Source organism: Belonocnema kinseyi, chromosome 6 (genome assembly GCF_010883055.1).
Source record: "Belonocnema kinseyi isolate 2016_QV_RU_SX_M_011 chromosome 6, B_treatae_v1, whole genome shotgun sequence".
NCBI lineage: Eukaryota > Metazoa > Arthropoda > Insecta > Hymenoptera > Cynipidae > Belonocnema > Belonocnema kinseyi.
This window is the reverse complement of record NC_046662.1, coordinates 71,605,538-71,632,915: the sequence shown is the minus strand read 5'-3', so window position 1 is coordinate 71,632,915 and position 27,378 is coordinate 71,605,538. Positions and strand designations below refer to the sequence as shown.

The 27,378-nt window shown below is 26.2% G+C and overlaps 1 protein-coding gene across 2 annotated transcripts in view; it reads right to left on the bottom strand.

The window, feature by feature from the left end:
• LOC117174536 (mitochondrial carrier protein Rim2-like) overlaps positions 1–27,378 on the bottom strand; it is a 57,445-nt gene that overhangs the window by 17,975 nt on the left and 12,092 nt on the right. The window contains exons 4-5 of one of the 2 annotated variants that reach the window (XR_004467315.1): positions 18,617–19,331; positions 18,096–18,442 (exon numbers count right to left, since the gene is read on the bottom strand). Coding sequence is in view for 1 of the 2 variants with exons in the window: in XM_033363738.1 (XP_033219629.1) it covers positions 1,799–1,917 (119 nt within the window). In the remaining variant the exon portion in view is untranslated. Of the gene's footprint in view, positions 1–1,798; positions 1,918–18,095; positions 18,443–18,616; positions 19,332–27,378 lie in introns of those variants that run through there. The other variant, XM_033363738.1, reaches the window with a different exon arrangement.

Genomic DNA, 27,378 nt, shown 5'->3' with positions numbered 1-27,378 from the left:
ATATTTGGTTCGAAATCTGAAACAATGTGCAGTTTATTTTTAATTAATATTATTTGAAATCATTTCAAGTTTTAAATTAATTTTGTATATTTTCAAAATTTCTAAGTATTCCCTCAACATACTCCAATTTTTTCTAAAATAATAAATATTTAATTTTTATTCATACATCAAAGTTTAATAATTTCACTTTAAAATGAGAAATTTTAAAATATAACAATTAAAATGTAACGTATAAAGTTTGGATTTAGTTCTTTAAAATTGTATCGATACATCGCTTTATGTTTCAAAGAATTTCGTTTCAAATTTTTTAGTTTTGAATATTTGATTTATAATTGCTCTTTTTAAGCACATCGTCAAATATTGCTAGATATGAAAAAATTGTTCTTTTCCGCAATTAAAATCTAATAAAAGCGTTTAATTATAAATCTATTAACTTTAAATTATTGAAAAATTGAAAATAGTTTATAAAGTTTCAATCGTAAGTTTACATTTGTTTAACTAATAAGGCTTTCGAATTGAAAAAAAATCAGTTTTTAACGTTAAAATCAGTAAATTCCTTATTTTTGAACGAATTATTATAAATCGTCTTTTAGAATCAATTATTGTTCACGTTTTATTACTTAAAGTAGAATTGCATTTAAAAAATCATAATTATGTTATATTTATAGACAAACAACTAAAGACGTTTCTGTAAAGAAATATCAATTTCAAGCACTTTTAATTTGTAATTGTTTGTCTTGAAAACTGCCATTTAAAATTCTTTAAGTTAAAAATAAGAATTACGCATTGCAAACTGAATGGTATCATAATTGAAAACGTTAAACGACTGAACTTAAGATTTAAAAAAAGTTGAAATCGATCTTATTTTAGATTTGTAAATAATTTGTCAAAAAATAGAAAGGAAAAGTTTGTTATTTATCACAATTAAGTTATTACATATACTTTTTATCTTCTAAACATTGTTAAAATTTTCCGAAAAAAATAAATTCACTGTCATTTCCCGGATTTCTGTTTCACGGGCACCATGATAACATAACAATAATAACCAAATCCTAACTTTCATCATAATTGTAAATTAAATACTTGTGATCTGTTTGCATTTTTAAGAATTAACAATTTAAGAAAAAATATGGTCTCAAATTTCTATTAAAATCTTACAATATTCTAAGTTCAAAGTTAAAAAAACTAGAAAACTGATTAATTTGATTTTAAATAATTTTTTCTTAAATAAACATGCTTTCATACTGCATGAAATTTAAAAGTTCTCTTTTGAATATGTGATGTTACTTTTATTATTTATTTATTATTATTATTACTATATGTTATATATAATAATAAATGATTATATATAAATAAAATTATATATATTAATAATTATTTCGAAGGACTTGAATTTCAAAATATGCAATTTGGAACAACTTAATGACAACATAAAAAATTCAATATTTCTATTTAAAACAATTAATTCAAAACGCTTGCAGTTTCAGATTGCTAAATTCATTTATAATGAAATTTTAAAAGCTTAAATGACTAACATTATTTTGAAAATCATATAATTTGCAATTCTGTAATCTTAAATGATTTAATTTTGAATGCTGCAAACTCAAGGTTTTATTGTGAAAACATGCAATTTTAATTGAAACTAAAAATTGTTCAATATTCATTTATGATGAGGAATGTTTTAAATCTCGGGTACTGGTTTCTACAAACAATTTCTAAAAGCTTAACAATCAAAATTACAAATGAAGTGTATATGTTTTTTTATATCGTACCAGTGCACTGTAACCTTAATTCTTACCGATTTTTGATATATCCTCCGCACACATTCTAGAGCACTGGTTCGATTTGTCTGATGATCTAGCTGAAGTCTCGTTTTGACGAACCAAATCGGATTCGTCGCTGTACACGCCATAAAACCTGAAACATCAATGTCCTATCAATGATGGGAAATTCACTTATAGGACATGTGATTTCAGTCTCGTATATTTTTTAAATATAGAAAACTAATAAATGTAGGGTGACAGCAAAACTTTATTTTTCAACTTTCCTGACTTTCCTGATAAACTTTCTGATTTTCCCTGATCATTAATATTTGAAGATCAACAATCTAATCTTGTAACATTTTTAATGTTGAATTTTTTTGATAAATTGAATTAAACAATTTTAAATTTAAATTGATCAAATTTTTATTTCTTACTATCAGGGCTGCCAGAGTCTAAATGACTTTAAAAAAAAAGGTCACCTTCAAAATACTCTAAATTATATTTCCAGTCTCATAATAAATGTTTATAAAACCCCAAAAAACACACAAGTTAAACTTCCAATACCATATTATTTTAATTTTTAGTTTTAAATTATTTAGATTTTTACGACTAAGGCTTTATGTTTAAAGTTCGAAAGTTCCTTGAAATTTCAAAGATTTCACACAATTCAGTTTCAAATTAGTTACATTTTTTTTTAACCATGGCTTTTGAATTGAATCAGGTTAATTTTTGACGCTGATCTCTAGAAAAAATCTTAAATTTCCAACGGATTTAAAATCATTTTAATAAATAAATTATTGTTTACTTTTTGACCCTTCAAGTACAGTTCAATTTTTTAAATAATTAATTTATATTTACAGTTGATCAAGAGAACATTTTTTTTCTCGAAAATATTTAATTTCAAAGAATTTTAATCTTCAATTGTTTAAGTCGTCCGAGACTGCATTTTAAAATTCTTTAAATTAAAAAAAAACGCTTAAAAATAAAAACCTAAAATGGAAAAATTTGTTAAATAAAAGATTTTTCAATTACCCATTATAAACTAAATGCTAACATGATTAAAGAAGATAAAAATTCAACTAATTATTTTCAAAATGGTTAACATCGCATTTGAATCGATTTTCCTTTTAAAATTTGTAAAATTTCCGGTGAAAAAAATAACTTCACTATCATTTCCCGGTTTTCCCTGGCCTTTTAAAATTCTTGGCCATTTTCCGGTCCAGCGACCATTCTGTTAATTTATAACTCAAAACGTAAATAATGTGCATTACAAATTTGACTGATGTTCTTTTCAATTTCAAAGAATTCGATTAAATTTATAAGGATTCTAGGAAAATCTGAAAGAATTCAGAATTAAAATAGTGTCCAAAAATTCAAAAAATTTCCACTTGTTTCAGTAAAATTGGAGTGTATTTCGAGGAATTTATGAAAAATGAGAAAAACTCGATAAAATTCCTACAAAAAAAAAACGCATATAGTAAACTTTAAAAAATTCAATTGATTTGAAAAAAATATATGAAAAAAAATCAAGTGAATCGTGTAAAATTAAATGAATTCAAAAGAATTCTAGTGAATTAAAAAAGTTCAAGATAATTCAAAAGAATTTAAAAGAATGAAGGATAACTTGATAGAACTTTGGGCGAACAGTTGAATGAATTCAAATGAACTGCAAAAAATATTGGAAAATTTCTTCAAATCCTTGAAACCCTAACAAAATCCCTCAATTCATGTGACTAAATTCTTTGAAATCCGTTGAAATATGATAAAATCCCGCGAAATTCTGTAAAATCTGATATTTTCTGAAACCCTGGATAATTGATAAAAATACCTTGAGAGCTTTTAAACTCACCTAAAATCATTGAAATCTTGGAAAACCCTATTAAAATTCTCAAATCCTTTAAAATCATTCAAATCCTTGGAAAATCCCTTGCATTTTTTAGATCGCTTAACAATGCTTTACAATATTTTGAAATAACCTAAAATATTTCAAACTCTGAAATACCTTCAAATTATCGAAATCAATTATAATAAAAATTCCTGAGGATCTTTCAAAATTCCCTAGGTTTTTTCAAACCTTTTTAAATCTCTTGCAATTTCGTCAAAGCTCTTCTAAATGCATTGGAATCTTTTAAAACACCCTAGAATATTAAATTTTTTTTGGAAATCCCTTGAAATTTTGTATAGCCCTTAAAAATGACTTGAAATTTATAAAAAAAATTACCCTAAACTGTTTCAAATTCTCTAGAGTAACTTCAAATTATTGAAATTTTGTGGAATACCCCAAAACCTTTATAAATTTTGAAATGTTTTTTAATTAATGGAATCAACTGCAAATTACTTGAAATATTTAAAAATACATTAAAATCTTTAAAAAAAAATAAAGCTTTGGAAATACTTTGAAATATTTGGAAATGATTTAAAGCCAACGAAATCCCTCAAAGCTTGTGAATAAATTCTTTAAAAATCCATTAAAATACGATGAAATCCATTAAAATAATACAAAATCCCGTGAAATTACATGAAATCTGATATTTCATGAAATCGTGGAAAATTTATTGAAATATCGTGAGATTTTAAACCCTCTTAAAATTATTGAAATCATAAGAAATTTGATTAAATCCTGTGAAATCTTTTACAATATCGTAAAACTTTTTATAGGTCCTTTAAAACTGTTTCATATCTTTTGAAATTATAGTAAATTGTTTAAAACCCCAATACATTTTTAAATCTCTTTGAAATCCGTTCAAATTATTGTAAATTGTTCGGAGCCTTTTAAAATAGAAGGAGAAATTTTTTTCATCTTTTGAAAAATTTTTTACTTTTTAAAGACCTTGAAAATTCTTTTTTTTTTAAGTACCCTACACTATTTCAAATCCTCTGAAATCATTTGAAATCCTTTAAAACTGTTTAAAGCTCTAAAATTTCAGGAATATTTTTTAATATCCTAAATTTCTGCTAAAAGCATTCGAGAATGGTTGTTGGAATCAAATTCTATCTTTGACATATATGATTACACCATCAATAAATACTTTTTTGATTCGAACAAACATTTTTCTGAGTGTAATATTTTTTTTAAAAATGTGCCTTAATTTTCAATGTTAGAATTTTGCATAAGTTTATTAATACCGACTTTTTAAAAGTTCATGAATTATTTATTATTCGAAGCCAGAATACTTCGGCCAAATCATTCCGTAGATGTTTCGAGATTCCTAAAAATTTCAATTATTATCCTCAAACCTGGCAAATTTGATAATAATTTATGTAATTAAAGAGATTAAAATTTATAATTAAATAAAGAACCTTTTCTAAAATCTGATAAAATACTTTCCAAAATTGAATCTGCTATTCTGTTTCATGATTCTAGTTAATTAGCCCCTTGAAATTTATCCTTGAGATCCGATAGTCGAAAAATAATAATTTTTATCAGCATTAATTAAAGTTGAGATCAATCAGAATCATAAAATTTATCTAATTTTATATGTAACCTCCATTCATATAATTAGTCAAATTCTTGACGCTCATATCCTTTCTAGGCATAAAGTTCCAAATGTTAATGAATTTTAAAATAAAATACTTACAAAAAAGTAATTAAAAAATGGAAATTAAACTTGGGGAAAAATCCCAAGTGTTATTCTCTACGAATATGACACATAGAATAAAATTAATGTAAAAGAGCTTGTGTCAAGAAAAAAAGCAATCATTTTTGGAATTCTTGGCGATTTCGTTCCAGGATTTTCTCGAATGCATTTATCAGGTTTTATAGAAAATTATACAACTGATTTATCTAAAAAAAAATTACGACTTAAAAGGTCAAATTTTTCTACTAATTTAAAAAAGTTATCTTGAATTATCCATTAAATTGATGTAAAATTTTTATTTTAACTGGTTATTTATTGATAATGTCTGATGAATTGAGATCAAATGGCTTTGGTGAAATTATCTGTATCTCTGTGAATGATACCTTCGTGCTTGCCTCTTGGGAATAATAAAAAGATACTGAAGGCAGAGTAAGGATTTTTTTACTAAGAATAAATGACAAAATAATAATAGCCATTAAAATAAAAGAAAGAGCACATTCAACCACAACTTGCCGTTATCAATTTTGACATTCTATGGATGGTGTTGTGTAAGGATTTTTTATCGATCCTAAATCTGATTATGTAGAATATGATTTTCCAAACATTCACTCTATTTGTTATGGACAACAATTAATTGAGAGGAATAAAAATCAAATTTAAAAGATAAAAAAATAGTGTAAATAGTGTCGGAAATCAAAGTTAAAAAATTTGAATTTTCTAACCTACTATTTAAAAAGTATTAAAAATGAACTTCAAGTTTATTAAAAATATTATTCTTTAGTCTATAAATGATTTTTTCCTTTCAACTTTGATGCTAACTGAATTAATAGATTCCAATGAGAAAATCATTCTATTTTTACTTGAAAGTTAATTCTTTTTGACTGAAAAGTTTGCTATTATATATTTGATTAAGAATTTAATTTTTTTTGGTTAAAAATTTTACACAAATATTAAATGTTTCAGAATAATTTCACTATTAAATCTTTTAAAATTTTTCAAATTTTTTACTGAAAGCATTGGTACTCAATTTTTAATTCAATAATCTTAAATTAAAATATTCTAAATTGTTTAGATTTAATTTTAATCACTTTTCCAACTAATGATATTGTAGATTTAAATACACTTAATTGTTTGGTTTCAATTTTTAAATAATTCAAAACAATGAAAAATCAAGACAATAATTTCACAAATACAAGCCTTGAAAATGAGAATAATTGAGAATAATTGAATTATTGTTTATTTGAAAATGTTTCAAAATATTGAATATTTAAAACTCAACATAAAAAAATTTAGAATTGAAAGGAAAAAAATGGTGAATTTTCAAAAATCGGCAGCATATAGCAATCTTGTGTTGTATTTTTTATAATTGTGAATGTTTAATCTTTAAAAGGAATACCTTAAAGTTGCCCGATTTTTAGTTGTCGATTAAAAAAATTAATTATTTAAAAAAGAAAAATATTTGATTGCAAAATTTAAGAATGAATAATCATTCTAAACTAACAACTTAAATTTATTAAAAATAATTTTAAAAAAATTAAGGGATCGAGCATAAAAAGTTTTAGTATCAAAATTTTTGGCGACTAACATTTTTTTTTTGTTTGAATGAGTTCGAATTCGTTTAATTGTCAACGTTACGTAGAAAATGTTATTTTATTTTTAAAGTTTCCTATCTAGAATTTCGATTTATTTTGAACCTTCTTTTTTAATTATTCATTTTTGAATGTTTATAATTTACGAATTTTACACTTTGAACAGTTAAAATGACGCCGAATCTATTTTTTGGCCTTATAAAAATGTTGTCTAATCAACTTTAATGTTGAATTTAAAATTCTATAATTTCTTAATTCTGAAGCTTCGACTTTGAATTATTCAATTACAAATTGCTAAATTTTAATCGCTACGAATTGACTTAGAAATAGTACAGATTCAATTCGTTTGAATTTCAAATAATCCAATTATCAAAATTCTAATCTGAAGATGTTTAATTTTTAACATTTTGAAATTGTTGTATTTTCGAAATTTTAATCTTAATTCATTCAACTTCGAGATTATTCAATTAAAAAAAACATTGTTTAATTTTGAACGCTTTGAGTAAGCAATGGTATAATTTCAATTACTTTCACATGAAATTGTTTAACTTTGAGAGATTCAGACAATACATTTTTTTAATTTAAAGACACAACTCTAAACGCTTTTATTCAGAAATTATACTAGCTTCAACATATTTTTGTTTGATTTAAAACACTTTCAATCTGAAACTGTTAATTATTAATTTTGTTTAAAAATTTATTTAATACTGGATTTTTAAATTGATTATATTTTTCATGTGAGGAAATAAAAATCCAGAATCATGAACGCATTTACTGCCAGTAAAGAATAAATCATAATATGTAAATGGCAGCAAGATTTCTATGAAATAATTTTAAATATAGATTAAAATTTTTAAGTATTATGAAAGACAGATCTTAGTTGCCAACTGCTTTATTTAATGTTGCATTTGTACATAGATAAATGGTTTAATTTCTAAAGCTTCAAATTAGAAATAACACAATTTCAACTCCTTCCTAATGAACTTGTCCAATTTTCAAAATTTGAGTCTGAAATTTTTCAACCTTGAGAGCTTCCAATTTAAAATTATTCAATTTCAAACACTTTCAATTCCAAATTATTTAATTTTAAAGGCTTTTATTTAGAAATGATACAAGTTCAATTCCTTTTGATTCCATTCAAAATTTCACCTTATCTAAAATTGTTTGGTTACAAACGCTTCCAATTCAAAATGATTATTCATTAATTATTATGTCAAAAAAAGTTAACTTAATATTCAAATTTTTTTGTTTAATAATGGATTTTTAGGTCGTTTACATTTGTGTTCGCGCGCGTGTATTTACTCCTCATGTTGAATATTCAATTTGAACGGGGCATTACCACCATTTTTCAATGCTTCCAAATTTATATTTACTGACATTTTTTGTAACTGTCTTCCAGAAGTTTTTTCAACCCCTATCTTGAAATACTAAAGTTTTGATTCTATTCGCTGAATCCGCTGACCTACTTCAAATCAAAACTTGCAGGGCAATGCCCCACCTGTTTTCACCTTCCAACAAATCTCATCGTATACGTTTAACAAATGAGTCAGCCGTGAACAACAACCTTTTCCTGTCTCGTTACCTAATGCTTTCCGTACTGCTCCAATTTATTTAGCATTTAAAATCGTATTTAAAATGCGATAAGAAACTGTCAACTGTTTTCAGGAATTTCAAGTCGAGTGCGTTTCATTTTGCCATTAAAGATGAATATTCGCGAAATAAAACTAATTATAAGAAAAATAGGATTATTCAGAATCCCTTACAGGGAAAAAATGGTATTATTCACTTATATTCCCTTTGCGTTTATTGACCATCAGTATTCCGTCCGCGACCTATTCCAATGTTTCCTTGAAATAATCACCTCATATCATTCATCGATTACTCTATATAGACTCTTGATACTGCGCTTTATTTATTTTGTTTTTAGTTTAATCCTTAAAGTATTTTATAACTTATCGTAGGTGTTTTGAAACATAAAAATGAGAAACTCAAGATAAACGATGGAGAAACCTGTACAGTTCAGGTTTAACGCAAAAAAGTTATGTAACGTAAAAAAAGAATGAAGAAAAAACATTTTGAATTCTTAAACACTTTTTTATATTTCAGCTTGAACTATCCGGTTTTAAAACATATTATAATAAAAAAATATATGGATAAAATTCAAAACTTTGAGAGCACCATGTCTCTGGAATATTATACGATTGTATTTAGAGAAATATATATTTTTTAATTATAGAGTAGAGTATCATTTTTTACAACAATACTCCATGTCCTAATTATTATTTTTAGTTAACTTAGTATCAAAATAAATTCGATTATACATAAGTAAACATCATCCGGTAAAACACAATTATTATTGACAGATATTTCGGTAAAAATAGACGGATTTTTTCGGTACGAGTAGATTCTTACATTATTTTTTTCAGAATAAATTGCAGAATCATACAATGAAACTTTTTTCTCGTTTCCAATTACGGTTTCAGAGTTATAATCACTTTTTAAATGTCCCCGAGTTTTTATGTCATCCATGTTACAAAACAGTGTTTTATTATGTACAGCTCAAGAGTTTAATTTCGATATTCAAATTGATTAAAAATGGGATATTACTGAATATTCAACCTAACCAAAATTATTTATCATTAAATTTAAAAAAAAAAGAGAAATATTAAATAAGCTCCTATATGTATTCGTCTCACATGTTATTATTTCTACACTTATTGTGATTAATTTGCATAGAAAAAAAGGTTTTGTGTTGTTCTGAAATATGACAAAAAAATTTTCATTGAATAATTTCAAATTTTTTATTTTTACCCAAAATGTATCCAAACACAGAGTGGACGTTTTAAACGAGGAAAAAAATTCCCGCTCATTTGCCTTTTTTTCCACGGTTTGCAAAGAATTATCACGGCGATTTAAATTTAAAAAATTGTACTCTTACACTGCAAATTTCTTTACTTAAAGTAAACAAAACTGAACTTTAAATTAAAACACTCAAGCTTGAATTCTTTTGCATTTTAATCTTTTAAAATTTAAGCTTAACAAGTTTTTAATTCAAAAATTTGTTATTCTGACCCTCAATAATTCATACGAATACGATGGAAGCTTTTAACGCCTTTCAGTTCAAAAATGTTACATTAAATGCCGTTAAACTGCAAAATTTGAAATGACAAACTTTCCTAAATCAAACAGTTCTAAGCTTACGATTAAAAAAATAAATCTACCCTATCATTTTCAATGTTCTAATTAAATGTTCATAATTATACCATTTTGAGTAGTTTTAGGTAAAAATATAAAAAATTAAACTTTTTTTAAAGTAACAATTTTTAAATTGGAAGTTAAATCATTTAAATTTTTAATTAGTAATGGTTCAACAGTTATTTATGCATTGAAGTTAGACTCACAAATTAAAAATTAGACAATTAAAATTTGAACGTTCAAAGTTTAAATAAATACTCTTAAATTTTAACAGTTCAAGGTCATTTCAAACAATTCGATTTTAAATTGTATTAAATATTTTTTTTTAAATTAAAAATGAAATATTTTAGGCTAAAGCCATATTTTAAAATTATTTGAAATTATGTAAAAGCATTTAGTTATAAATTTCTTAATTTAAAGCTATATTACATGATAATTTTAAATAGTTTCTAATATTTCAATCGGACGCTTAGGTTTTTTAAATTACATACTGAGGCTTTCGAGTTGAAACAATTCAGTTTTTAATGTTTCGATCTGTAAATTATCTTCTCATGTAGAACTGTCTAAATATAACATATTTCATACTTATTTTCAATAAAAAAAATCGCATTTTATTAAATTTTCAGTCTCTAAGAATTGAAGAAAATAAAATATTGAGTTTTCAAAAAGTTGAAAAAATTGAAAATCGAAATTTCAACTGCTGAAAATTCAATTCAATTTTTAAATAGTCAAAATTCAATTTTTTATACTTTAAAAAGTGAAAGTTACAGAAAAAAGAAAATTTTGCATTAAAAACAAGTGTTCGAAAAGACACAGTTTTGCTTTTAAATCAATTGTTTAGTAAACGGAATATCATTGGCAAATAATGCTTTGGCAAATAAATAGACATGAAAACTGAATTTTTAAATTCTTAAAATTGAAAATGTACACTTGAAAATGAATTTTTTAAATCAAACATTTTAGAATTGCGCATGGTAAACGGAATGGCGAAAAATAAATTTACTGTCATTTCCCGATTTTCCCGGCCTCCCAACATTTTTTTCCAGCAAAATGTTATCCTTCTAATGTAAGTCCCCTTTGATTTTTAAAAACTGTGTTCGACTCATGGATAGTCCATGAATTATAGATTCAACAATCCTCTGAAATGAGTTTCGTGAATTGAAACATCCTGAACTTCATAAAAAATTTATTAGCTTATATTATTATTATTATTATTATTATTATTATTATTAACATAGTGTTGAAATTAATAGAAAAATAATCGAGTCGGCCCAAAGTTAAAGGAACGATTTATAATTCATTTTATGATGCAATATATGAGACTAGTAGTTGTAGTTAATCAGACAATCATTAATTTACATGTGGGAGATAGATTCTTCCCTGTTGTAATTTTCCACCTATTATAGATTTTTATTACCTTTTTCATTTAAACGGAAGTATTGAAAAAAACTATTTTTTTCTATTTAAAATATTTTCTCAATTAATTCTCCTTTGACAAAATAATCACGGAAGTTGGAGAGTAAATGACTCTTTGCCGTCTAGATAGTTTCAAGGTTATTTATAAATTCCACTTCAAGAGTTGCCTACGTGACTCTCAAATCGCAACAATATTTGCAAGAATTTATACTCCATTTAAGTTAAACTCTTTATACATAAATTGAAAGATAGACTCTTAAAAAATATTTTGAAAGACACTAAAAAATAGCTATGAACATTATTTAAGTTTCATTTTTAAGCGCCGTATAAATCAGTATAAAGAAAAAATTATTTTAATCATTTAAAAAATACACATTTTCATATAATAACATTTATCATAGTATCTCGTGGAAATCGAGCGTTTCGAGATAACGAGCAATTTGCACGACATCCGACACCAATTTGCACTCACTTAATATGGCAGTTTTTCGCCAAATTTATTGGCAATAAATTATCTTAAATTATTTGGCAACGATTTAAAAAAATAAATTTTGTTTAAACATTTCTTTTCAACATCCCATCAATAATAGCTTTTAATGGCTCGATTGAAGACCAATTAAAACCTCTGACACTTAAAAACTTGAAGCAAGTTTCGACCTTGACAGAGAAGGAAAACAATGTGTAAAATATTTTCTTAAGGCGGAATTTCCTTCTAAATATGTTGTGTTGCAGTGTGCATAACCATCCTCAACTACTCTGTTTTTCCCGCATGACACTTATTAATTGCGTTTGTAAGCACACGTGAATGATTTCGAGACCATCCAAACGATACTCAAAAACAACATTTTTAATTTAAAATATTCTTTTAATCATTTTTCATTTCACTTGAATTTGCATCCAAGAATTAAAAGACTTCAATTTATGAGCATCACTGTAATTTTATTTAAATAATATTGATTGATTGCAAAGAAGAAATGCGTATTCTTTTATCTAAAAAAAAGTTTAAACCGTAGTCCTGGGCCCTAAGCTGTACCAAATTGATTAAACTATAACGAATTATTTTCACGCTTCGAGGTTAGTATTTTTGTTCTGATTAAGTAAAGTTTTTTTTCCCGCGGTTTAAACCAAAGGAAACCTTCTTTTTATTATAAAGATTCATCAATTCAAACAAAAATGATTAAGTTGGGCAAAGTTAGAAGTTTTTTAAATTCAACAATTTTATAATTGCGTTTTTAAGAGTATTTTTTTAAATTTAATTAAAACTGCAAGTAAAAGCTTTAAAATTACCAGTACCAAATTGCAAAAGGCTATAAAATATTTCAAACTGGAACGTCAAAAATTACACAATTTCAAATTAAAATATTAAAAGTGTTTTTAACTGAACAATTTTCAATTTAAAAAACATTCAAAATTGCATAAAAATTAACAGAGTGTATAGTTTAAAATTTAAAGCATTCTTTGGAAATAATTTCAAATACAAATATTAAAATAATATTAAATTTAAAATTTTCAGATAAAAATGATTTAATTTCAAATTGAAATATTAATAGTTCTGGAATCTTAAGATTAAAGTCATGCAAAGTAAATATTGAATAATATTTCTAATTGAAAGCATCTTAAAATATACATTTTTCAACAAAAAGTGCTCCAAGTTAAATAATTTATACTGAAAAATTGGACAATATTGTCGTTAAAATTCAAATAATTAAACATGGTAAAATTTGAAAATGAAGGATTCATTTTTGTTTCGAATTTTAAATAGAATAATTCCAAAATAGAATAATTTCAGATTTAAACTTTCGAAATTGGACAGTTTTTAATGGAAATATTCATAATTAGAGAATTTTAGAAGTAATCGTTTCAAATTTAACAATTAAGACAACGATTTTTTTATTCTCTGAATAAATACTGTCATTTTTGTTGCGAATATTTAATAGCCAGAATGATAAGGTAGCGAAAATACTTTGCTCGCGAGTTTTTTTGATAAGGAGTAATTCACAAATTACGTAAGACATATATAAAATACATAAACTGTTTTTAATGGTGAATCTTTTTCATGCTTATTTTGCATAAAGTAATTCATGATAAAATATATTACTTTTCAACATACTAAACTCATGATTCGTTCCAATCTGCTGGGGTTGCTTATGAATATTTTAATGGCTCCTTAAATTGAGTCTAAATAATTGCATATAAATTCCATAAAAGAAGTCGTAGGATAAAGGTCAAACTCTTAATTTTTTCATTAAAATTTTTTCAATAATTAATAGATCTCGTAAATTTGCAAAACAATATAGAAAAGAGTCACCAGATAGACATTCTTAGTCGGTTCCGTACACAAACTGACTTGTAGAAAAAAGGCAAACTCTTAATTTTTAAATTAAAATTGTTTAAATAATTAATAGTTGTTGTAAATTTACAAAGCAACATAGAAAAAAGTCATTGGATAGACATTCTTAGTTGACTTCGAAAACAAAATTGATTCGTAGGATAAAGGCCAAACTTTAAATTTTTAAAATAAAATTGTTTAAATAATTAACAGTGCTTGTAAATTTGCAGAGCAATATAGAAAAGGGTCATCGGATAGACATTCTTAGTTGACTCCTTAACAAAATTTACTTGTAAAAAAAGGGGCAAAATCTTAATTTTTTAAATTAAAATTGTTTACATAATTAGTGGTTCTTGTAAGTTTGCAAAGCAATATAGAAAAGAGTCATCCGATAGACATTCTTAGTCGACTCCGTAAACAAATTAAATCATAGAAAAAAGGCCAAACTCTTAATTTTTAAATTAAAATTGTTCAAATAATTAATAGTTCTTATAAATTTACAACGCAACATAATAAAATAAACTTATTCTTTAGAGAAGAGCCATTTATGAAAATCTTAAAAATAATTACAATGTTTGAAGATTAAATAAATGCTAAAAGCCATAAGTTATCTACACTCGAATTCAACACGATCGCTGTAACATAATCGCTAGGAATGTCTACATCCAATAATGTAAAGAGATCCCTCGAACGTGCCTATTACACTTTTCTATCACTTTATGGGAAGCTGCGACCAACTTTTAACAATAGGAATAAATAAAATACAGTAATATTAAATTGAATAGTTGAGTTTGCAAATAAGAAAATAACTTTTGAAACAAATGTGGAATAGTTAAATTGTAAGCTAATATAATTCATTAAAGAATTTAGTTTCGACTAAATAGTAATATTTTGAACAAAAAACTGGGTCTTCAACAAAAGAGTTAAATCCTTAACCAAAACAGATTATTTTTTGAGCAAAAGTTGTCATTTTTAACACGAACAGATGCAATTTTTATACCAAAATATACGAATTTTCAACTGAAAAAGTAATTACTTCTTCACAAAATTGTTGAATTTAAAAAAACAAAAATCAAATTAACTTTATCTTCAGTTTATCGAAAATCCTTTGTTTCTGAAGTTTTCCCCGACCATTTTTAAATTCTCTGACCTTCCCTGACCTTCTGGAATTCCCTGAAACTTTTGATCGAATTTGGAATAGGGAAGTTCCAAATTCTGGCAAATTTTTATTCGCAAAAAAAAGAATAATTTTAAAATTCAAGCAAATTCTCATTTGGTAAAAGAAACGTTAAAAATATGTTTATATACTTAATTTATTTATTCCATGTCCATACTTATACTTCTAATCGTCCAGAATTATATTTATTTACAAAATTTTCTATTATAATTCAGAAATTTAGTTACTAATTTTTTTTTTCAAAAATTTGGGAATGAGAAGTAACAAATTGTGTTGATATGTGACTTAGAACAGAGATTTTTTTAAATCATCTTTTGAAATTAGAATTAAAATTCTTTTTCAAAATTCCCTATTCGTCAAATTATGTGTAATTCTTTACGGAAAAACCCGGTTCTAAAGTAAACATTATGATTTTTAACAAAATTTCCTACTACAAGTGAGCACTGTGATTTTTCTCTCATATTTCCTGTTCCAACTCAGAATTAGAGTAATAAAATATTATATAAAAACACTTTTAATTTGAAAATTAGACAATTTTAAATGAAATGATCAATAATTAGATAATTTAAAAATGAGCCATTACAAAAATACGTTATACGCTGGGGGGGGGGGGGGTCAAAGCATAATTCTCCATGTTAATCACAATAGAGAAAATTCCACACAGGTGTGAGGGGGGTGTTTAAAGTCACTTAAAGTCCTTAAATGTATCATGTATTTCGTGAATTGCGCCGAAGTAATCGTTTGAAGTTGAACGATTACAACAACATAATTTGAATAATTCTCTGAATCAACAATGTGTTTTTTTACTAAAAACATTTAATTTCGCATTTAATAGTCAGAATGATGATGAGGCTGAAAAAACAGTTTTTCCTATAGAATTTAAATGCAATGATATTGAGGAATAACAGCTCATAAAACAGGAGCTTGAACACATTGTTGACACATTTCTTAATTCATTTATGTACATCGTCCTTGAGATAAGCTGCTAGAGCAGTAAATACGAACGTTGCACCTCTTAACTTTAATAAAAGTGAATGATCGTGTAATGAGAAATATGTGCGACATTTGCTTTTTATAAGGTAACCGACAGCATTTCTTCATTCCTCGTCATAATTCATGATTTCATGTGAACAACCGAATTGAACTTAATGTGCATTTGATCATCGGAAATAAAGAAACATGGGAATTCACCAATTTGTGAAATTCAGTCAATTTGAAACAACGTCCGACCAAGTAATTGGATCTGTGATTTCAAAATCACGTCACGAAATAAAAATGATTTTTTTTTCATTTGTAAATAATTTATAGCTCTGAAACTTACTTGCGCGCTGTTTACTGAAAAAAGTAAAAAATGTAGGATTATAGAAAATCAAAATCGAAAAGGATTAAAATTGTTTAAACTTTAAAATTCGTAGGATCAATATTAATTCATTATAATCAGAAATGCGTTCAAGTGAACTCTTGCGAATTTCAAGGGCCGCGAAACGTAAATATTTGCGAATTTCAAAGCTGGGGAGTTCCCACCTCTACCGCGAGTCGTTGGGTAATTTTTTTCAAGTGACGTTCATTGGCTGCCCCTGCCTTGCATAGATGCGCGCGCTGTAAGATGTGTGCACATTTGCGCATCATGCATGACAGTGTATTTCAAGTGGTATGCAAGTATCTTTGTTGACGTGCGACGTGACAAATGTAAAATTTCCTTGAATTATTACAATTTTTTAACTCAGAATCAATAGAATAAAAAAAATGAATCTAATATATTTCGCGGAATAGTGACTATTGTAGCATGACGTCACGGCTATGATAGGACAGGTGGAAATGCCAGGAAGGTTAGCATAGAAGGAACATCTTGGCATGGGACTGCAGACGCCTTATTGGAAAAAAAAATTATAAACGTAAAAGTAAGTTATAAAGGTCTGAATAGTAATATTTTTCAAGTGTAGAATGCATTTGCGCAATTCTTTTTCATCCTTTTATCGGTTGAAGACCTTTGAGTTTCACGAAATACATTCAACTATAGGAAATTTGAGGTTAGATTATCCGATCTGATACACTAACCTGAAAATTTGGATATTTTATTTTATTTCGTCACACTGAAAGGTCGCCAATCGACAAAATAATGGAACATGACTGAGAAAATAGATTTTACTTTTGGAAAATATTATTATTCGTACATTTTAACCAAAAAGAATGACTTCTCTACAAACACCTACATTTTTTATTTTAAAGCACAAATTTTATATCCAAAAATACGAAAAATAAAACAGTTAAATTTTTACAAAGAAGATTAGTTCTTGCTGAAAAATGTAATAGCTGTTATTTTGAGCAAAAAGATTTTAATTTAAAATTAAAAAACAGTCGAATTCAATAAAAAAATACGAATTTTTAACAAAATAGTTCAACAAAAACAGATTAATTTTCATCCAAACCAGTTGCATTTTTACCTAAAAAAAGAATAAATTTCTACCAAGAGTTGAATTTTCAAAACAAAAACACGATTTTTCAACAGAAAGACGAATTTCAAATAAAAAGTTAATTTTTAATCAAATACTTTTGATGTTGGAAACTCAAATGATTTGGGTCGAAGTTCAGTCTTTTTAAGGTTTCGGCCAGGTGTTTGTCCGTCCGCAAAAGTTTGAAATTCAAAAAGGGCATAAGCGTCAAATTTTGAAATTCCAAAAGAGCATATGCGCCCAATTTAGACAAAGCAAAAGGGAATACGCGTAAATATTTGGCACAGCAAAAAGGCATAAGCGCCAAAGTTAAAAATTCCAAATAGGCATAAGCGCCAACATTTGGCAAAGCAAAATGGCATAAGCGCCAATGTTTGAAATTTCAAAAGAGCAAGCGTAAGAGCCAACATTTAACAAACCAAAAGGGCATAAGTTATTCAAAATTAAACTTAAATTAGCTTAAAACTCGATAACTCAAGCGAAAGTCAACCAATTCTAATTTAAAAAAGGTCATTGCACGCAGAATTGAAATTATTTTGATTATATCAACAGAAAAAATTATTGGATTGGAATTTTTTGGATTTTTACCATAAAATCAGAATTTGCAGGTGGATAAGAAATTCCTCATGTAACACTTTTTTTTTAGTTTCACTAGACCTGCAATTTCTAGCATACTAAAATTTAGCTTGAAGTACAGTTTCTGCTATGGCTTGCAGTGGCCTTGATCATAAATCCAGGGAATCCAAACGTAAACATTCAGGGCCTATCGTTACGCTGCTGTTGGTCAGGCATGACTGAGCACCGCCTCTCTTTCGGTCCCGCAGTCCCATCATCACCAAAATACAGAGGGCTTCCATTCTAAGAACGTCTTAAACCCAGATTTCTTAAACTCAGGTTACGTAGAAAAATTAATTTTGTTCTCCAGGAAAATCTGGAAAAGTCCTGGATTTTTGTTGTGAAAAAACGCTAGATACCCTGGTTTAAGAAAATGACCAAACACCCTGATTTAGATTGCCAGAAAACAACAATTTTTCTCGCTTAAGATTGCTGTTTGTCCATTGCAAACAAAAACACTACATTATATTGATAAACAATAATTGAAGATAGCATTATTACCTCATCAAGATCGTGGCACGCATATCGAAAACGTCGCTATATCAGGCGCAATTAACTCGGCATTTGGCATTATCACAGTTCCACTTTCAGTTACTATTGTAAACACCTATATATAGGTATATAGCGTAGAAAAAGGCGCAGGTGTATGAACGTGCGCGACTTCATGGCAACCACGTGTTAAGAATTTCCACGGAAGAATTGTCAATTGTGCACAATCTATCCAAATTAAATATCCTTTATATTGATAATTCAAAGTTGCCTAGTTGTCAGTCAATAATTTATTTCCGGTGGGGTTCAGTTTTATCGCCCGCCTTGCTGTTTGAACATGCGTAATAATTCCCAGCAATTGCCACCAACTATTTTTAGGTCGCCTATATAAGCGAAAATACCAATCGACCTTGACAATTAAGTGTCAACGTAGGTCGCGAATTTCAAAGGAAATTATCCGAATTGCTTGAGCCTTCGAAAAAACTGCAGACTATCCAATGAGTGAGATGAAATTGGATTCAATCTTGATTCTAAGAAGTACCAGATCAGTTTTAGAACAAAATTTCATATTTTGTTGTTGTTGCAAATAACCAGTTTTTCTCATGGTGCCTACGTGACTCTGAACATGTGGATTTTTTCCAAGACCCCATTTGTGATTGTTTTACGAGAGCAAAGAACCGGAATCTCATCTCGGGTGTATTTTCGAACTGCATCTTTATAGGCCATCCTGGTGATAAATTTGAACAAAGTTTAAAATCTAATTATTTTTTGTTGAAAATTCTGATATTTGGTTTTCTCAAATTTATCCTTTTTGGCTACAAATTCAACTTAATGTATGAAAGTTAAACTACTTTCTCAAAATTTCATCTTTTTGGCTGAAACTTAAAATACATTAAACTACTTTGTTAAAAATTCATCTTTTTGTTTTAAAATGTTACTATTTTGCTTAAAATTCGTTTCATTCCTTGTTTAAAATTAATGTTTTAAAACTAAAATTTAACTATTTAATTTTAAATTGAAAATTCAACTAGTCGGTAGAAAATTAACTTTTTTGTTGAAGAATTATATTTTCGGGTGACAAATACAACTGTTTTGCCGATATTTGTCTTGTTGGCTTCAAAATTTATGAATTTTGTTGAAAATTCGTCTTTTTTGGTAGGACATTAATTTTGTTGGTGCAAAATTAATTTTTTGTTGTTAAAAATTTAACTGTCTGATTGACAATTTATCTTTTTTGATTGAAAATGAAACTTTTTGGTTGAAAGTTGAACTACTTTGTGAAAAATTCATTTTTATCAGATTCACCTCTTAGACGGAAAAAATTATTTTGTTGAATAATCGGCTCTTTTTTGGTTTGTTAAAAATTTATTTTGTTAGAAATTTAGATATTTTATTTAAAATTCAAATGTTTTCGAAAAAATGTGTTCAAAAATTCAACTACTTTGTTGCAAATTCGTCTCTTTTGCTTTAAAGTTCAACCAATTGGTGGATGTTTAGCCAGCGGCTATTTTACTTTCGATGGGATTTTTTTTCGAAATAAAAGGGAGATAAAGGAATATCATGTATTATTAAAAACATTGTATATTACAAGGGTATTTCTCCACTTAAATACTTAAATAATTTTTGTTCAAAGTTCATTCTTATAGGTTAAAAAGTCTACTTTTACATTTTTGGTTAAGAACTAATATTTTTTGATTAGCAATTATATTATTTGCATGAAAATTTTATTCTTTTTTTGAAAATTGCACAATTCGTTTGACATTTTTGTTTTCTTTTCTTAAAAATAAAATCAATTATTTTGTTAAAAAATACGTATTTTTGGGTTAACAATTTCACAGTTTGGTGAAGTCAGCAATTGGGTTGAAAAGTTGTATTTTTATTGATGAAGTGTTTTTTATTTAAAATTAAAATATTTTTTCGTTGTGAATTAATCTTTTTTGGTTGCAAATTTAACTACTTGGTACAAAGTTTTGGTTAAAGATTCATCATTTTAGTTAAGAAATTCGTCTTTTTGTAGAAAATTAATATTCTAGGATGAAAATACATCTTTTTGGATGGGAATTCAACTTAAAGTGTTTAAAAATTAATTTAATAGAGTATACACATTTATTTTGTACAATTTCTTTCCCTATTTTCGTGAAAAATCTCCTAATTTTCCCTGATTTATAGCATTTTGACTTGTGAAGCCTAATACCCGAACAAAGATGTTTTGGATTAGCAACTACAGAATTCATTTATTTTTCAGATTTCGTTTTTCGATTGAATCGTTAGCGATTTCTTTGATATCTTTCAAATCTACAAAATCAGCAAATCAATCGTTTAGCAAATATTTGAAATCTACATAAAAAAGAATCTCTTTCATAACGTTTTGTTTCCTAATGTTTTGAATTTCGGTTTATGATTCTTACAAAAATAAGGCGAAACCTCGCAAAAAAGGGAAAGAAGGGAAAAATTGGGTCAAAATGCTCGATTTTAGGTGTGTTCGAGAATTTTTCAAATTTAAGGAGTGGAGGGGAGAAAAGAGGGATACAGGGGATTGAATGTGTCCCTGTGATTTTCAAATTTCTATTATTAAAAACATGGATCAAGTCTAAATTAGAATGAGCTTTTGTATTAGGCGAAAATGGGAGATAAGATACTAGAAAAAACTGTTTTGAAAAGCAATCTTCATTTCAGAATAAATGGATGAAACGCAAATCATAAAATGATTTTTTAATCTACGTTCTAAACTAGTTTTTACAATGTTCGTTTAAACTTGGAGGAGCTTGGTTATGTAAAAGGTCATACTTGTCTATGACTGCAGTGTTGTTTTGCACTTGCCAGCACGTAATTATTTCTCATCGTAAGATTATTGAATGCGATAGATTGAAAGTAATCATTCCAATCAACGATTATGCTTAATAAACGAAAAATAAATCACAGAACACAAATCTCAAAGATATTTTAGATCTTTAATTTATCAATTTTCATTAAATCATTCATGAATCATTGCAGAGTTGAGATTATTTGACAATAAGATTTAGAAGGAAAAAATGTTTTTAAATTGGGTAATTTTTGTTGTTGTCAAACTGGATCCCGAAGATTTAGAAAAATAGAACCGAATGACAGAAAATTTGACCTAATTTTATTCAGGATGGCCACCAAATTCCTATAATAAAAATTCACGGCCAATAAATTTGAAAATTTTTAAAGTTGACAATTTAAAAATGCAGACTTAAAGAGTTGACTTTTTTTAAGTCAAGCTTTTAATACTGAACAATTTTATATTTGACGCCTTGAAGTTTAAAATTGTCTGAATATGGAACATTTCAAACTCAAGTTTTCAAAATTTATAACTTGAATCAAATTGACTATCTCAAACTCAAAGGTTATAAAATATTCTTTTATAATTATGAGATTTCCGGTCAAAAAATATAATTTCACGATAATTTTACCGTTACTTTAGCTTTATTTAAATATTTATAATTGATAAATGAGAAACTGCTCGACTTCAAAATTTTAAATTTGAAATCATCTAATTATCAAACTTTTAATTCATTTTTAATTATTTAATTAGGACTGTTTTCGTCAAAATTCTTAAACGAATGCTTTTATAGTGAAGTTTTCCAAGTATTAAAAACTGTATTTTAAACATTTTTTATATAAAAAATGAATAATTACAACTCAAAACAGGAAAATGAATTAATACGTTTAAGACGAAAATACAACTATTCCTTGTTTATCTAATTATTTTTTAGTTGAACATTCTATTTCATTTATTAAATTCATCTGTTATGGTTAAATATTTTATTATTTTCTTGAAAATTTAACAATTAATTTGTTATAGTCGCCATTTTTGGCTAAAAAATCCTTTATTTCGTTGAAAAGTCGTACTTTTTATTGATGAATTGAACTGTTTTTTTTGTTAAAGAAAATCAAAAACTTTTTTGTTTAAAATATCAAAAATTACATTTTTCGTTGTAAATTCATCTTTTTTGATTGGAAATGTAAATATATGGTTAAATGTTGAACTACTTTGTCAAACTTTTTTTTTAAATATCCGCGACCATAATTGTAATTAAAATTTGGTCTTTTTGTGTCGAAAATTTAAGTGTTTGGTTGAAATTGAACTAAAGTAAATGCAACTCTTACTGAAAATAGATCTCTCTGAGTAGAAAAATTATGTTCCTTCTTGACTGAAAACTCTTTCTTGATAGAAAGTTCTACCCTTTTAGTAGATATTTCCTCTTTTTTAAAAAAACGTAATTGTTTGCTTAAAAATGAAAATGTTTTATGTGAGGATACAACTCTTTCGTGGAAAATTCGTCTTTTTTTGGTTGAATTTGACTGCTTTTTATTTCAAATTGAATTTTTTATTTTAGAAATATCAACTATTACATTTTTGGTTAAAAATGTATTTTTATTGATGTTGAAAATTTAACTATTCCATTTTCGGTTAAAAATTTCCCTTTTTCAGTTGAAAATTCAACTACTTGGTTGAATGTTTAAATATTTTGTTAAAAAATTGGGTTGATTATTTAACTGTTTTGTTGCAAAGTTAATTATTTTGATGACAATTCAACTAGTTTGAAGAAATTCCGTCTTTTTGGGTTGGAAATTAAACAATTTTAGTAGAAAATTCTTCTTTTGGGTTGAATTTAATTGTTCATAATTTAAAATCTAAACATTTTTTTCTATAAATATCAACTAAAACATTTTTTTTCAAATTGATTATTGATGGAAAATATAATTATTTCATTATTTGTTAAAAATATATCTTTTTGAGTTGTAAATTTAAAAGGTTTAATTACTTTGTTAAAAATTCATTTGTTTGATTGAAGATTTATCATTTGATTTGAAAAAGTATCTCTTTTATTGAAAATGTAACTATATTATAGAATATTTTTTAATTAACTTTTTAAACTGAAGATTGAAATGTTCCGTTTTTTTTGTAGAAAATTGATATTTTTTGTTAAAAATTGGTGTTTTTTGTTGTTGAAAATTCGGCTTGATTGATTAGAAATTCAACTGGTTGATTAAAATAATCTGTTTCGGTTGAGAAATTGAATTTCTTACTATTTTGTTGAAAAATTATTATTTTTTTGTTAGTTGAAAATTACTTTTTTTCACTGAAAATGTAATTATTCAATTTATAGTTGCAAAATAATCTTTTTAGTGTCTAATTTGCTGAAAACAGAAGTTATTTTTTCGAAATTCATGATTGCATGTGATACCAAGTTACATTAATTTAAATTCAGAAATAAATTCGAGGTTCCACGAAAAATGGAAGGCATTTTCATTCCTCTGGTATTTTTTAATGGTGCACAGGGTATACATTTATAAATAGATTCGTCTGGTTGCCTACGTTTGATTAGTTAAATGATAACTTCAGTGTGAGTGCAATTTTCTCATTGTCAATAGATGAAATACACAGTCGTAATGCATACACAACATGTGAACTAATGCTCAAGACCATGTTGTAGATTGAAAAAGTTGTAAACAGATGAGCGTGACCCAACGATTGTCCCCCCTGCAGAGAAATCTTTGTCGAGCCATTATCTGAAGTTTGAGTTCAAGTTGGACTCAGAATACTCATTTTGTTATCTTTAAGTGAATGATATTCTATGTAGAATATCCAATTCTTATCAATGTGCTACATGCGAGGAAGCCGTGAATCTTCTGTAATATCAATCTTGATTCTAAATCTGATTCTCTTTTCTAGAAATAAGGTAAAGAAGTTTTTACCATTCAAAAATTTATTCTAATTTTCCGACATAAGTAGAATGTCGTGTGCATTGAACCATAAATCTACATTCGATGCACTTGGAGTTGCACAATAGATTTACAATATTTAATGATTGTTGCGTAAGTGAAGATGTGAATTTATCAAGGGCGATAGAGCCATGCAATTTACGAGGGGAAACAATGTAATCCATTCAATCGAACGAGAATGAATTATGAAAATATTTTAGTTTATTAAAGATTGCCATTCATAAAATTAAGAATTATTATAATAAAGTTGAATTTAACAATTCATAAAAGCAGTATTGCAATTAATGCAATAGAAACTTTCTAATGAATATCTGATTTCCTCATTTGAAAAACGAAAGAAAAGAGAATGCCGTATTCCCCAATCCATTATAAAATCGCCATTAATAAGAGTCTCGTCTACTTTAAAACGAAAGATCAAAGTGCATTTTAAATATTACTCAATATTTGTAACCCGGCTTGAGAAAGATAAAAATCCATGACGTTCATTGAGGACCATTATCAGGGTTATTCGCGTAACTCGATTACGGAAACTATTTATAAAAAAGTCTTAATCACTCGAATGAAAATCAAGTTCTCATGTTGCATCTCTGCTTCTTTGTTTATTTCCTTCAGGCCTCGGGCTCAATTCGGAGATCAAAAATAGTATAAACAGTGTCACAAATTTGAAAGAATAGTGTCAAAATAGGGTCATACAATTTGCCAAGTTATAGTTTAGTATATCAATGATCAAAATTGCTATTTACTAATCGTAGGATTCAAAGCCTTTTCTTGGTTCAAAATTGAATTAATTTGTTGAAAATTCAACAATTTTGATAAAAAGTCACACGTTTTGATTAAACATTTAACTTTTTTGTTGTAAATTAGTCTTTTTGGCTTGAAAGTACATCAATTTGATTCCAATTTTTGTATTTTTTGTCTAAAAAATTTTTTTGGGTAGAAAATTCAGCTCGTTCTGTAGAAATGTAACATTTTTTTGGTTAACAAAGCCGCTTCCTGATTAAAAATAATATGTTTCAGTTGAGAATTGATTTCTTTGTAAAAAATCTACTTTCTTGTAGAAAATTCGTATTTTTCGGCTCAACAATTCAACGATTTAGTAGACAATTGAACTATCTGGTTGAAAATTTCGGAAAGTGAAAAAACTCAATTTCATCCGTTAAAAATGCAACTATTTGGTTGAAACTTCATCTGTATTAGTCGAGGATTCTAGTATTTTGTTCAAAATTCGTTTTTTTTTGGTTAAATACAAGCGTTTTTTATTTGAAATCTAAATATTTTTTGTTGAAATATCAAGTATTACATTTTTCGTAAAAAAATCATCTTTTTAGGTTAAAAATTCAACTCTTTAGTTGAAAGTTGAACTACTCTCTCAAACGTTCATTTTTATGATTGGAGATTCATATTTTTTGTTAAAAATTGATTTTCTTTTTGCCTCGAAATTTCAAAAATTTGGTAGATAATGCAACTATTTAGTACAAAATTCAACTATTTTGTAGATTTTTTTTTATTGAAAATTAATTCTTTTTAATACAAATTTAACGTCACAATAATTCTTCGTGAAATATTGATCTTTAAAAGTTTAAAAATTCAACTATTTATTTATAATGTTTAGAAATGAAACAAATATAAACTAAAAATTAATGAATTAAAATTTGGACTAACATTACACTCATTGTTCAAACCATTTAGTTAAAAATTTACGTATTTTGTTTTAAAGTCGTACTATCTGGTAGAAAGTTAATCTTTTTTGTTGAAAATTTAACTATTTGGTTCAAATAGTATATCTTTTTTCGACATTTAACTATTTGTTTGAAAATAGAATTGTTTTGTGCAAAGTTCATCTTTTCAGTTAAAAATGCAAATTTGTGTTTCAAAATTAATTCATTTCTGAGTTTTTAAATATTTTCTTAAAATTATATAACGAGAATTATGTATGGTAAATATTCTTTCATTTTACGTCCAGGAAGCAACAATGGCATTACTAAAGGAAAACACCCTATTGTTTCGACTTCATCCAGACGATTTTAAAAGAATTTTAATTTAAGCTTGGTGTGAGTATAGTAATAAAGGGGGGGGGGAGGGGTTCTCTTTAGTAAGCTTAGTTCTTAAAAATAAAAAAATTAAATTAAAATTTCCCAGGAATTTCAAGAAAACTTTTTATTGTCTTAAACATTTAAAAATCTTGAAAAATCTACATTTTGTTAAAAAAATGTATAATATTTTCAAACTCGAGATTATTTTTAAAATTGCGTAAAAATTTCTAAATGTCTTTTAAAATTATTCGAACTTTTCCTTCAATTTAATTCGCACACATTTTCAAATTTACATTTTAAAATAATCATTAATCTTTTTAAAACTTCTATTATGTTGAATAAAATTTTCCATTTCACTGATTGTTATTCATATAAAAGTTCAAAATCAAAACTGTAACGTTCAATATTTGAATTTGAATTTATTTGATTTACAATTATAAATAATTTAAAAATTTCAAATTGAGTAAGTTAAAAATTGAATATCTTAGACTAATTAACTTGAAGTCATTTAAAATTATTTAAATATTTTATAACGGTTAAAGAATCGTCTTGTAAAATCAATTAGTGTTAACTTTTTGAACACATACAGTAGAGATAAATTACAAAAAAAATTATTAAATTTTTTATATTTAGAATTGATCAACTAAAAATGTTTTTCATAAAAAAAATTCAATTTTAAAAGATAATAATGTTTAACTCTTTATGCTTTTAAAACTACATTTTAAAATTATTTAAATTAGGAGTGGACGCTTAATAATGAAGCTGAACTTAACATTAAAAAAAGATTAAGTCGAACTCATTTTAAATTTTTAAAAAAAGGAAACGAAAATATTTAAAGATTATTTTAAATATCGCGTGATTAAGTACACTTTTCTTTTTAAAATTGTAAAATTCCAGGTAAAAAAATAAATTCACCGTCGTATTATTATTTCCAGTAATCGGGCAGAGAAAGATAATATTTTTACCTCGAAGGTAAAATGGATGGCGACT